This window comes from Artemia sp. Qi Xiang Cuo, chromosome 12 (genome assembly GCF_049724085.1).
Source record: "Artemia sp. Qi Xiang Cuo chromosome 12, ASM4972408v1, whole genome shotgun sequence".
In the NCBI taxonomy this organism is placed as follows: domain Eukaryota; kingdom Metazoa; phylum Arthropoda; class Branchiopoda; order Anostraca; family Artemiidae; genus Artemia; species Artemia sp. Qi Xiang Cuo.
Genome location: NC_142805.1, coordinates 38,923,467 through 38,936,667, shown reverse-complemented (window position 1 = coordinate 38,936,667; position 13,201 = coordinate 38,923,467). Strand labels below are relative to the sequence as shown.

Below are 13,201 nucleotides of genomic sequence, written 5' to 3'. Positions count from 1 at the left end.
ATTCTTTTGAAATGTAGGCCTACTCATAAATATGACGTCAATCATATGATTTTTCTTGTTAATCATTTGTTTCTTGTGTAATTTTACCTGCATCATAGACACTAAGAACGATAAAATCACTACTGTACTGAGGTGAATATGACGTATGTATGCTCCTCGAATGAATTCATAAATAAGACGTTAAGGCTCTTAATTATTTTTTTCGAAACTAAGGCTCTTAACGAATTTTCTTAAACTTTTGATCTATATAGATGGTTTTTTAGGCCAGAAAATACCAGGATGCCAATTTTCTCCAAAATATATGGGGTCATTTTCGAGAAAAAATACATACATGCCTGACTCCTAGATCCTTCTCCGTGATTGAATTTTTCAAACTAAAAAAAATCACTCTGTCTGCCTGGCTAATTTTGTTGTGATTCCATAGCATTCAGAAATCGAAGTTGCATTATTTTCGATAACTTTTGAATCTCAATTTGTAATAACGATGAATTTCTTGTGTCTGGCATTTAGAAACAGCAAGTGGAGGCTCAGAAAAAAGGTGTTAGGGTATTATGCGTTTAAATATCTTCATTGGGGACGGTAAACGGTCTACATTCTCTTATTTTCAAGGAATGGTGATGAAGGCTTGGGGTGGGGTATCAAAAAATTAAAATGGGACAACCATAGTCCAAGACACATTATAATTATATTGTGATCCAAGACTCCAGAGAAGATATATGACCAAATAGATATAATAAATATGATTTTTGGGGGGTTTCCAGTGAATTAAATTTCTAGCCCAAAAGTAGCGAGATTTGAAACATCATAGCCCAAAAACCCACCTCGTGGGTGTTTAGTCACTTGTGGTGCGAAGGTGAAAATTTCATAGCCCAATTGGCGGGAAACCGCCCAACCTGGCAAAACATCACCAGATTTAACTGAAATTTTACCGGGGTGAGAGAGAGGATTAATTCTTACATTATGGATTACGCGTAGCCTTACGTCAGACTCTGTGAGGGCTAGGATTGGCTGGTTCCCGTCTGTCGTACCATGGGTGATCTTTAACGCTTGTCTCGAGTACGGTTGCCACCAAGGTTACGTTTCGTACCATTTTAAGTACGTTTTTAAATTTATGTTACAGTAATGTTACGCTTTTGAATAATGGATAAAATGTTCATTTTCTGAGTAATCTATTTTTTCTTTTCCCGTGAAAAAATTATGTTGTTTCAGTTTAATTACAGTGACATAAGTATCGACATTCTTTCACATCGCGGACATTTTATCACAATATCACTCAGTTATTAGTATGAGAAAATACCCATTTCGCTTACTCGCATAGTAAGTAATAGTCAGGGCGCCAGATTCTGTAACGTGCACCCACCGATGCCGGAAGGTACAAAAATGCTGAGGATGGATCCTAAGGTAGTCAACCATGCTCAAAACGAATATCGTAGGGTGCATGTTCACCATTGGGGCGTTTCTCAGATATAGGCCAAAAACGCCAAATTTAGCCAATAACTAAGTGTGACGATTCAGGATTTTTTGCGAGTTATTTAATTGAGGAATCTGGCGTAATATTATATCAATCGAAAGAGGAGATCTGGATCTACAAGAATCTGTTTTTCAAATTGAAATACAAAATTCTTTTTTTCTCTATTTACTGCAGTTTCAAAATAAGTGCTGTAAAATTCGACCAATATCTCAAAGATAGGCTAAAAACTCGAAATTTCTTCAAGGTAAAAAACTGTTTTTTCATATTAAAAAAGAAAGTTCATTCAGTTCCATACAATCTGAGGTAAAAAAAATATAAATTATTATTATTTTCAAAAGGTCTGCGAATTATTTTTGTAGTGTCACTGAAATGATCACTAGCCGTATTGTGAAAATGGACAAAATTTATTTTTTCTTCAAAGGGTATGGATACTTCAAACTTTCCAACTGTCTAAAATTTTTACCTTTTACTTAAAAATAAAATAGGACTAAAAAAAATGTTGACTAAAAATGGTGTTTTTTTAGAATGGAAGAATATGTTTTCTGGTGTACTAAGGGGTCTGCAATTACCTTTTTGGGACCTGATTTGCCACTGATACGACTGAGCTATTTACTACATGAAAAAATTCTGCTTCATAGATGGATTCAGTCGGCACACTGGAGTTATCTTACTCGGCCTGCCCGTAAGATTGGGTAATAGTAACTGATTGGGGACCTGTTGTAATTAAAAGTAAAAGGTATCAAATGAAACTTTCAAAAATATTCCTCATTTTCTTCTTCCGAGAATTCAAATGGGGCAAGGTCAGACTCCCTGTATGCCCTCCTCATTACACAGCAGGAGTATAAGCTGTAGCATCCTTTCATTTTTGAGCAGCTACAGTCTTTCCTACATCTTCCACTTTTGCATCTGCAGTAAGCTTCCAGGCTTGATGCTTCTTTACAGCTTGAGTTGACCGTATCTACTCCCACTTCAGCCATCTTCCATTCATGGTGGAGTGGATCTGGAATGCTTGGCCGAGCATGTACTGAAGACCAGATAATCCATGTAGCGAATATAGCTCTTCGTATGCATGGCTCGAAGGTGTCGTCAGAAGGTGGCAGTCTTCTCACATCTTGTTTCTGACACCAAATGTAAGCCCTTACACTGGCCAGTGAATTAAATCCGGCCTTTTTACCTTACATTTCAATGACCAGGGATTTTAATAGGTCGGAAAACTTCTATAAACTCGTCGACAGGAAGCTTCGCTCCTGCATCCTTGGTCCGCTCCATCACAGACACCATTTTTGAGGCACAAGTGGGAGACGCCGCAGTGTTTAAGAAAGAAGCTTTCCCGAAGCCCAAGAAAAAGTTCGTTGTGTCACACCCTGACAGACAGTTCACGAACGGTAACATAATCTGCTCCTCTTTGGACAAGTGGACTCCATCCGCTAGCTCGTGTACTGGGATAATGTAAGTCGGGAACTTCAAGGAAATTTCACTCGGTCCTTCAGCTTGAAACTCTTCAAAAAAATAAACACAGGCTACTGGCACGTCTGTGTCGTTGGTATGCACAACGATGCTACAAGCGTAACGACTAGCGTACTTGGCATGTGTCATAAGGCGTAGGTCAGCCTCTTCGTGGCTGGAGGACGAGAATTCTTCGTAGTAACAGTGTTTTGGTAAAATTGGACTTCAGCCACGCTTGACCAGAGACACCTTAAATCTTTCCTTGAACCTACCTGAGAGAAAAAGGTTGAATGCGTTCGGAATCTGATCACCCATCTCCTCCCAGGTTTCATACAAAATTTCGAAGAGCCGGCTTTTAGACGCTGAACTTGCAAGTACGGCATCCCATTCTTCAATTGTGCTAAGAGTTGAAATTTGGAGGTTTTTCCCTTTCCCTTATCATATTATGCATGCTGGTATCAATAAGATTCCGGAGATTTCGGCTCAAGAGTGTCCTTTAGCATCCTAAAGAGCCCATTATAACGATCTATGAAAATGTGGACATCGGAAATACCTACTGTAAGATCATTCTACAAAAATTAAAATAGTCTTTCTAAGAAAGGTTTGACTATTTCCAAGCTGGCAGGCTGATATGACCATATCTTGGACATTAGGTCAATGATGTGCACTGCAGCTGATGTTGTTTCGTTGGATTTCAAAGTCGCCGTGCGTAAATTTTTATGGGTAGGAGTAAACTTGATGAAACTTATATATTTGAAATCAGCATTTAAATCTGATTCTTTTGATGTATCTATTGGTATCAAAGTCCCGTTTTCTAGAGTTTCGGTTACCATTAAGCCGTGTCACTCCTTACTTACAGTTCGTTACCACGAACTGTTTGATTATGAACACCTGGTATTGAAAAAGTATTTGGAACTGTTAAAATGAGCGAATTATCGGTTATAACCAAGGCTATACCCAAGTATCGAGGAAGAGATGGGTTAGTTGAGCGGGAATTTTCGATTATATGCTAGGCCTTTTCCAAGAATTATGATCACCATTTTGACATTATAACCCCCCTCCCCTTCTGTGGTCCCTCATATCGATCTTGAGACGTTATACACAGTGTTGAGACGTCTCACTTTTATAATAACTTTGGCAGATTTAGATGTTAATCTGTCTGTAGTAAAATTTTGGAAGTGTGTTGCCAATTTAAAAGATTGAGCTGACAATCCTTACGTACAATTTTTACGAATTTTATGCTTACATTGACGCGTTTACCTCATTCCAGTGTTGGAGCAGTGCGTCAGTTTTCTGAGTTAAAAACGATAAAGACCCCACTCCGCAATAGACTCAATCTGAAAACTGTTACTGATCTTATGCATGTCAGAAGAGCAATTCCTTACCCAAGTTCTGGGGAAATCCTGGATACCCTTGTAAGGAAAGCAAGAAAGTGGAAAAAGTAAACTCCCAAGTTATCCATGCTCCCAAATTGATTATGTTTGCTTTGCTGTATAAATATCTAATATGTTGTGTCTTAGATCTAGATAAAAGGCAAGTTTTAAATTAAGTCCTAAACGATTATCTCTTTGAGTTGTTTAGCTATATTTTGCTAAATAGAAATAAAATCTTTGCTTGTCTTTTTCTTCAAAGTATCTTAATTTACATCCAAATCAACGGCAAATTGAAAACAAGCTAAGGCAAACCTTGTCAGAACTTGAGCAAATGCACACTATGCATAATATACACGTGATTTGTTTCATTCCTCCACATTCCACGGGATTTTTGTTAAGGTGAAAGAAGATCAATTTAATAGTTTATTTTCATTTTTATTGCGCAAAACAAAGTGTCATTCAAAAATGTTCGAGAAAAAAGGCAAAATTACACCAGAATCAACTCGATTTTTTTTCATTGAATAGTTGTTTGTGCTGTAAAAGCAAAAAATCTCCAATTCATTAATATCTAGAAAGGTGGAGTGGTGGTTTTCAAATATATTAATTAAGAGACAAAAATGGTACCTTTTAAAATTTGGAGGGTTGCTTTTTAATGAGATTACATAAAAACACATTTTTCAAATTATACAGGCAACATCCCCCCCCCCTTTAAGTGCAACTCTTGATAGTGAAATAAAGGCCCCCTGCCTTGAAAAGAGACTTTCCTATCAAAATGTTTTGTCTGGTGTTAACCCCGGTCTCGAGACAACTATTATTTTTATAGTCTTGTTCACAGTATAAGGATATATTTCCTTTACTGTGGTCTTGCTATACCATTTATATGGGTTATTTGATTGAGTAGAGTTTGGTTACAAGGAGATTCCTGTGTTATCTGAGATATCTTTCCTGGGTGAAAGAAGATTTTTTCAAATGGTTTATGAGCTTGATGACGGTGGTCCTTAAGATGGCACCTCGGTCCAATTAATGGGGCACAAACATACCGTTGAAAATACACTTGTCGTATCCCTTCTGATTGTGGGAAATCAGCAAGGGCAGAACACGTGGAATCCTTGGCGTGTTAGAGTGGATTGCGACACTGTAGTTCCAGACGACCCATATTAGTGGCGTCGGGAATGACCCTGGCAGCCAATTAGGTTTACGAATACTGTGAGCACAATAGTCCACGAGAGACTTTGGACCGTTCGAACATGATTCTACACCGTAGCGCCATCAGTAGTCCAACTGGTGGCGCTATTCCACGTACCCAGGTGGCCCTCATGGAGTGAAAATAGCTAGCGGATACCTGTTTTCCTTAGATCTCAGAAATTTTTGATGAGATTCTCGCGTGTTGCCCAGCTAATACAACAGTACCAGTTTTAGTCCAAGTGTCAATATGTAGGTTGTTTCATGTACGCAAAACGGATAGAAGGGGAGGGGTATTGAAGGCCCATTCTAGAGGAGATTTTAATAATACCAAGTTTTAGCAGGTACTAATTCGAGCCAATCATAATTTTTCCGAGATTTTTCAACCAATAAGAAAATTCTAAGAAAACCAATAAGAAAGAAAATATGATTGGCTTAAAATATAGGAGACAACATTTTGGTATTTTTAAACTATCATTGGGATCGGGACTTAAGATATTGTACACGTCAAATTGGAGGCAGTGTGAGAAGAGCAGAAGGTGTATTCCTTCTGCAGAATATGTGTTTTTCTCTACTATTTTCCTATTTTGTCTTGGCTTCTTTTCTGTAGTCTGGGAGCCAAAGTTAAAAATCTGATCCGAGGAGTACAAGTGATCTGAGAGTGGTTTAGGACTAAATTGACCATACTGATGACGAATATCTCGGGAATATAAGCGCCAAAGGTGTGCTTGGTGGTTCTCCGTAATTAAGTTCGTTATTTTTCTGTTTTACCGTGACTAAGTCCTGCTTTCTATTACAAGATTGTAGTTGTCTCCTTTTTACCTTACCAAAAGATTAGGCGATCGTTAATTTACCATCATAAAAAAAAATATTAGGTTTACTATGCTGCTGGCCAAGCAAAACAGCTCAGCTTAAATATGCTTCAAATTGCTTTTACAAGCTTTTCCATTTACATTTTATTAAGATACGATTCGTCGAATTTGATTTCATTTCATTTATTTTAATCCGCACAAATAATACTTAAAAAGCTTCTTGCGATTAGTTTTCTAAATCAGCTCTTATCAAGGAACGAGTAAGAAACATTGATGAGCTAAAAGGCAGCCTTAATTATACATAAATGAAATAGGTTTTCACTATTTTTTAAGATATTATATCGCAAATCACACTTTCGGATTCCCACAGAGGAGCACTTTCCAATGCACATATTTCTACATTTACAATGGACTGCGACACGGCTTAAAGAAATTGGCCACTGTGACAATGAATTTGTCAGAGGAACAACCCCAAAAGCGTCACTGTATACCCATCCAAAATTTAGGGGAGCTAGAACTATTGGTTTACATTCCTTAGCCTGTAAACTGAATCACCACTGAAATACAACACTAAAGATCTGATATTTAAAGCTATTTTCAGTGGGTGGAAGGTTTTTCAAGGATTTTTTTTTTCTATGGAATAAGTGCACTCGTAAGTCATTCAGAGAGAATTCTTTCCATACGCTGCTATTGTTTCTTTTCTTGCCACCTCCATTACTTCCTCTACATAATTCAATGTATTGACGAGGTCAATCTTGACTTTTCTCGTCAATTCCACCTTTTCACCAACAAGACCATATTTTAGAGCCGCTTTCAAGAATGTCTTCTTATCCACAGAATATGCAAAGCTCGCAGTTTCAGTGCCACTAAGGCAGTGCAGAAGCCCATTGCTGTCAAAAGAGTCCTTTGGAAGGGATATAACCAGCTCATGCACAGGGAAAATTCTGTCAGGAAATTAGAGGAATAGTTCCTTCTTGTTGTACTCTTCCGTAGCTAACAGCGTAGAGGAGTGTTGAAAAAGTATCACCAGAATATCGGTGTCATTGACCCGAACAATGAAAGAAGAACTTCCATTCCTAAAGTTGGAAGCAACACTGACTGTTAAACGCATGTCTGCTTCTTCATGTATGCTTGCAAGCTGAATACTAAGATGAGGCAAAGGTTCTAGGTATCCTTTGCTGGGCAATATTCCAACACGTCGACGATCAGGGAAGCCTCCAGCAAGAATTATGTCAAAGTTTCTACTTTTACTTCCAAGATTGGACGTAGATAACAGCGTAGAGGAGTGTTGCAAAAGTATCACCAGGATATCGGTGTAATTGGCCCGAACAATGACAGAAGGACTTCCATTCCTAAAGCTGGAAGCAACATGGACTGCTATACGCATGTCTGCTTCTTCATGTGTGCTTGAAGCTCAAGACTAAGATGAGATAAAGGATCCAGGTATCCTTTTCTAGGCAATATTCCAACTCGTCGACAATCAGGGAAATCTCCAGCATGTATTATGTCAAATTCTTTCTTTTACTCAAATAATTTAACCAAAACTAATAAATAAAAGCCACTAAGTTAGCTTTAAACGAAGAACTTCTAAGAATTGATTGCCATGAATCACCGAGTGTGATGTTGTTACTATATGGGGTACTGACCTTCAAACTCTGCTCATCCCTTCGTCTATGGCAACCACTACGGTCTTTTAAGCACACCGGTGAGTCAGTTGGGTCCTTGATTCCATAAATACCATAATACCGGTCAGAAACCACATATCAGTTGGCATAGATTTTCCGGGAGCTGACTAAAAATCTTGTTCATCCACCTTCTTGAAATTTCCGATAATGTCTCATCCCTTGACATAGTCACAGTCCTTAAGAGCGACGTAAAGTCCAGAATGAGCGAAAGTCTCGAATCGATATGAAAAACTGGCAAGGAGCAGGCCTTAGAATCTAGGCAAGACAACGCTTCATTATGTTTATCAGATCGTATTTTTTTCCTGTTCTTAATCAGAATCCATCGGATTGCGCTTCTAACAATGCCGGGGAATACTGGAGGAGTTGATGCTGAAATACTTTTTTTTAGTATGTCTGTTGATGACCCTGGAATTTTACCAACATTCAGCAGAACTTTTTAACTGCTTCTAGTTCTTCTACAGGGTTATCAAAACAAGGTTTCGTCTTTTTGGTCGGTTTTAAGCAGCTTTCCATGGTTTGAACCTTGATTTTCGAGAAAGCGTTAGAATTGCCTCTTAGATAAATCTCTACAGCATTCAAACCTATCTTTTCTGCTGAGACAATCCGTTCCGCTATTGCTGCATCCACAGTTTCAAAAGTGATCATATTCACCAATGACGGTTCATCATACCTTTAAGGATGTAGATGGTCTTCAAAAATACTAACTGCCTTGTCTATGGGGCTACTTTGCAAAATATTGTTGTAAAGTTCAGTCACCCCATTCAGTCCTGCCACCAACTGAAGGGAAGAGGATACCCTAGAGTAAAATGGCAACGTCAGTGTCTACTTGACAACTGTTGCTTTTTTTAGAGCGATACCTCTTAATCCGCTTTTTTGCTTTGCTTCCATATTTAGTGAGGGTTTTAGCGCATGGTCTGGCGCGACACAATTCATTGAGCCAGGTGTCCTTTTCACGTTGAATAAACCGTCTTTAAATATTTCAATCATTTTCAGAGGAGCACAGGCCATTTCTCTCACATATAGTGTGTCAAACACTCTGTACATTTGTAATGTCCAGATGCAGCCATATATGGGATCATTAAACTTTCTGCTTTGAGATGTCACTTCCAATCTCCTGATCTTTCTGCAATCAAAAAGCAATTTCTCAAGGTAGCTGTCAAAGTCATCTAAAGTCAATTGCAGATCACCCATTGCAGCTGTTACAGAAGGCCAATTATTATTCCAATCGATCTCTGAGAGCACCTTCTTTACGTGATCCATCACTGCTGTATCTTTACCAAACACTAAACAATAATCTTCGAAAGCTTCAAAGTACATCCTGCACAAAGCTTCCGCGACGATTTGGTGCGCTCTTATACAGCAGTAAAAGAGTTTACCTGTCATAGCTTTTTTGGCAGACCCAGGCAATAAAATATTTGCTTTTTAAAAAAGCTCATCCAAGCCAGAACCTTTCATGAGATACCCTATGGCACCTAAACAGTTCATGGCGATGTGTATGCCCTTGAGCCTAGGAATGACTTTTTTGTATGTTTTTGGATCTTACGATCTCAAAGCAAGTAAAATCTCATAAATTGCTAAGTCACGTGTGATCACTGTGTATTCCTAATGAAGAGAAACAGCTGTTTGTTGTAATACTGCAACTGCTTTTGCGACAACTTCAGGGTTTGAAGGCAAGCTAGGGATTATTGGCAAATATCCAATAGGTACCATGGAGCTTCTTTCATCATCTGTAAAATATTTGAAGTCTGGGAGTGTAAAGTCGTCTTGTAATTCCACTGCCAGGAGTTTGGTTGGCAAGCCATGACAGACTGCCCAAGATAGGAAAATGGATCTTCCATGCCCTCGAATCATTTTGACCTTAAAAGAAGAAGGTTCTGTGCAGTGTTTTCTCTTCAAAGTCACTTTTTCAAAGGGTTCTCTTCCAAAATCAGATTTTGACAATGCACGGTTTCTGTACCAAGAGCGCGATGGAACGACTGAAGCCGATTACGTACCAGCATCAATCAGGTCTCTGAAGGTTGGATGGCAATCATGGTAGTTACGTAGGATGACGTGCCATCTACAGTTTGCTCCTAAAGTAGAAGCAAATCAATTAATTTGTTTGCTAGGAAGCAGTATTTTTATATGAAATATCTTTTTTTTAACTTTTTTAATTGATTTCACTACCTTTCAAAGCCCAAGAACAGCTACCTTTTCAGTTACATCTTTATTCGTAAATTTTCAGCCACAAAATAAAACTTTTGTTGATACATGCTCACTCTTATAAATTTTGAACTCTATTTGTTTCAAATTCTTTTCATCTTATAATTTAAAAAAAACCAAAATCAAAGAGAAAATTTTGTCAAATATCCATTGATAAGGTTACATGGTCACTTTGATGCTTTCTCCTGGTTCTTCCATCCTAAACTTGCCCTCTAGATTCACCCCTAATACACCCTCTTCTTTCTGTTCCCATTAGGACTCTTCTACCTCTTACTTTAATGCTTACGTCAAAATCAAGGTTGTCCAATGAAAAGTGAACAAAGTCTCCCGGGACAATTCCTTCTGGTATGTAGACGTTGTCAATTCTGTCTTGTTGTTCCTTCGCTTTCATAGATTCATTGGTGACAATGCGTTGAACTGTGCTGTAGCTAACTGTCATTGTCAGTCTGTTCCCCAGAGTTATAAAATTTTTGTTGCGAGTTTTATGGTACACATAAGCACCTAGGCTAGTATGTTTCAGCGTCTCTAGTTTTCCCACTTGAAATAGAATGTCTGGAGCCAAACTGATAACTGCCTCTTTCACAGCATCTGAGACATTATATCTCTCGCTAGCATTATGTGGTGGATCCTCAAAGTCATCAAAAAGGAATGCAGGAATGCTGAACAACATTGTAGGGATCATAGAATCCACACACTCTGTAGTAATATCAATATTTTTGTAATAGTAATATCAATACCTTTAACCTCTTCATTGTGTGGAAAAATTCACTTTTAGTTTTGTGTTCGGAAATATCATTTATTGAGTTTGAACAATGCGGGGTTTCCCAGTCAAGACCATTGACAAATGGTTGGCTACTCGTAGGACTCTGTGTTCCACTTTCAACTGTTTCATGGCCACTATTTGCATGTCATCTTCATTGTCCCACACATATTCACTGGCAAATGATTCACTCTCGCTTTCTCCGTGAGATTCATTTGCTTCACAGTCTGTATCTAAGGTAGGACTCTCTACAAAAGCAACTGAATCATCTGCTTCTTGGACAAGCTTTGAAACCTGACGGCTCAGGGCTCCAACAGATACTTTAGTCTTCAGATAGTAAAAGCACTGGTCTGTCTTTTTACTACAGCTCACTTCCAGTGGTTTGCCATACTTCACACTCAATTGCTTATTCAGTATCCTTACATCACGGGCCTTTATTTCAAGACCTGAACTAGCTAGTCCAGTGCTTAATTTCTGCCTTAGCTCTCTAAGCGAGTATATCCTTACTTCCTTAAGGCCAGTTTCAATTTCATCCACCACACTTTTCACAATAGCCTCTCTGATAGAAAAGTTAGTCTCTTCCTCAGCCTTCTTTTTAAAAAAGTTAAGTATGCATTTTTGGTGATATTTTGCACTAAACTGAATCAGGTTTTTTTCTTTGGACCTTGCAAACACAGCAGGCATTTCTCGAAAAAGTCTTTCAGCATGCTGTGATAACTTCTGTTGCCTTTCTATTGTTTTAATTGCAAGATGATTCTCATTTTTATGCGTGGTACTTCCCTTTTTGCCACAAATGATACAACAGTCCGTATATGAGAAACGTCCTTGCCAATGTTCTAGTGAGTCGTGCAGGGGCAGCTGGCATATTTGCATCCTTAAGACCTCCATGAAGATCACAAGAAAAAAACTTCTGCCTACAATTTCTGTGCCAAACAAGTCTTTTTTGTAAGAAGTTTGGTTGCTTACAGTCCTATCTTAGAGCAACATACTTAACATTGCACTTACATCTGGTAAAAAAAAGTTCCTGAACACGTTTCACATCACTCACAAAGTGAAGCTGTCCTCCTCCATCAGTCTAGCAGATTATATACTTTGTATAAATAATTTTCTTTCTTTTGGGGCTATATACCATCTAATTTTTTTCTGGCTAACAATTCCATGCTATCTTGCAAAATCAAGAACAAATTTAGTACCAATGGTAACCATAGAAAAACAATTTCAAGGATTACCTTATGATAGGTAATCCTGAATATAAATGATATATGATCCTGAATGTAACTTATATATAACTGGTATGAAGCCGTTCAGTTACTTATAAAGGGCAGCGGTTCATTTGGGAATTTGGTACCATCCATGGCCTTATCTTTCATTGTACCCCCCAAAGGTGGTGACTTGAGGAGTGATGGTAAATAATGAGAGTCCTGCCACATAAAAAAAAAGAGAAAACTGCCAAGCATTGTTAGAGTGTACAACCTTTGCTTCACTATGCTTAAAAATCCGTACCATCTAGCTCGTAAAAGTGGAAATCTCTTTGCAGCCCCCCCTCCCCACGTAGACAGTCCTGTCCTTTGACCACAAAGCTGGCAAGAATTTTAGGTTACGTTACCGCAAAAATTTACATGTATTGTAAATTTATATACCAAGGATTCCAGAAAGTTTAGGCAAAGTGATGAAAAGTGGTAAAGGTCTAGTAGAGCAGCCCATTGAGAACAAAACTTATTTTTTACTCTATATTATTCATCCAATTGAGCTGTAAAATTGCACAGATACTGTCCAGTAGAAGCAGAATATAAAAACATCACTTCTCACTGTATATCCTGGTTTTATTGGCCAGTACACATGCACCCTAAAGTAAATGGGCAGCTCTACTAGATCTTTACCATGAAAAGTTAGATACTTGTAAAGACAAACCTTTGAGGATCAAATAGTAAACTTGTTTAGCTATAATTTATACATCAACAGTAGCATGGCAGCGACATAACCATAACAAAGCCAATAGGAGTCGTGAAGCGTCATGCATTTATGGATGAATTAGTTGATTTTGAATTTTTTTTTTCCTTGATGGTAGTGTCGAAACTTTGACCTCATATTAAAGTATGGAGCGCACTGTGGTGGTCGCTATTCTCAAAATAAATGGAATCAGCATGCTCGAAACTATCGTTTCCAAAAGTCAGAACTCGTGTACCAAAATGTTTTTTACAAAAGGTTATTTGACGAATTTTTCAACTTTGGCTCCCCGACTATATTAGTAATATACTTAGAATAAAGAA

General features: G+C 38.1%; 1 protein-coding gene across 1 annotated transcript in view; it reads right to left on the bottom strand.

The window, feature by feature from the left end:
* LOC148946098 (uncharacterized) overlaps nucleotides 1-1,440 on the bottom strand; it is a 33,693-nt gene extending 32,253 nt beyond the window's left edge. Inside the window, exon 1 of the mRNA XM_089097604.1 lies at nucleotides 1,311-1,440. Within this exon, the coding sequence (XP_088953730.1) occupies nucleotides 1,311-1,440 (130 nt within the window). The remainder of the gene's footprint in view (nucleotides 1-1,310) is intronic.
* Nucleotides 1,441-13,201: the final 11,761 nt, after the last annotated feature.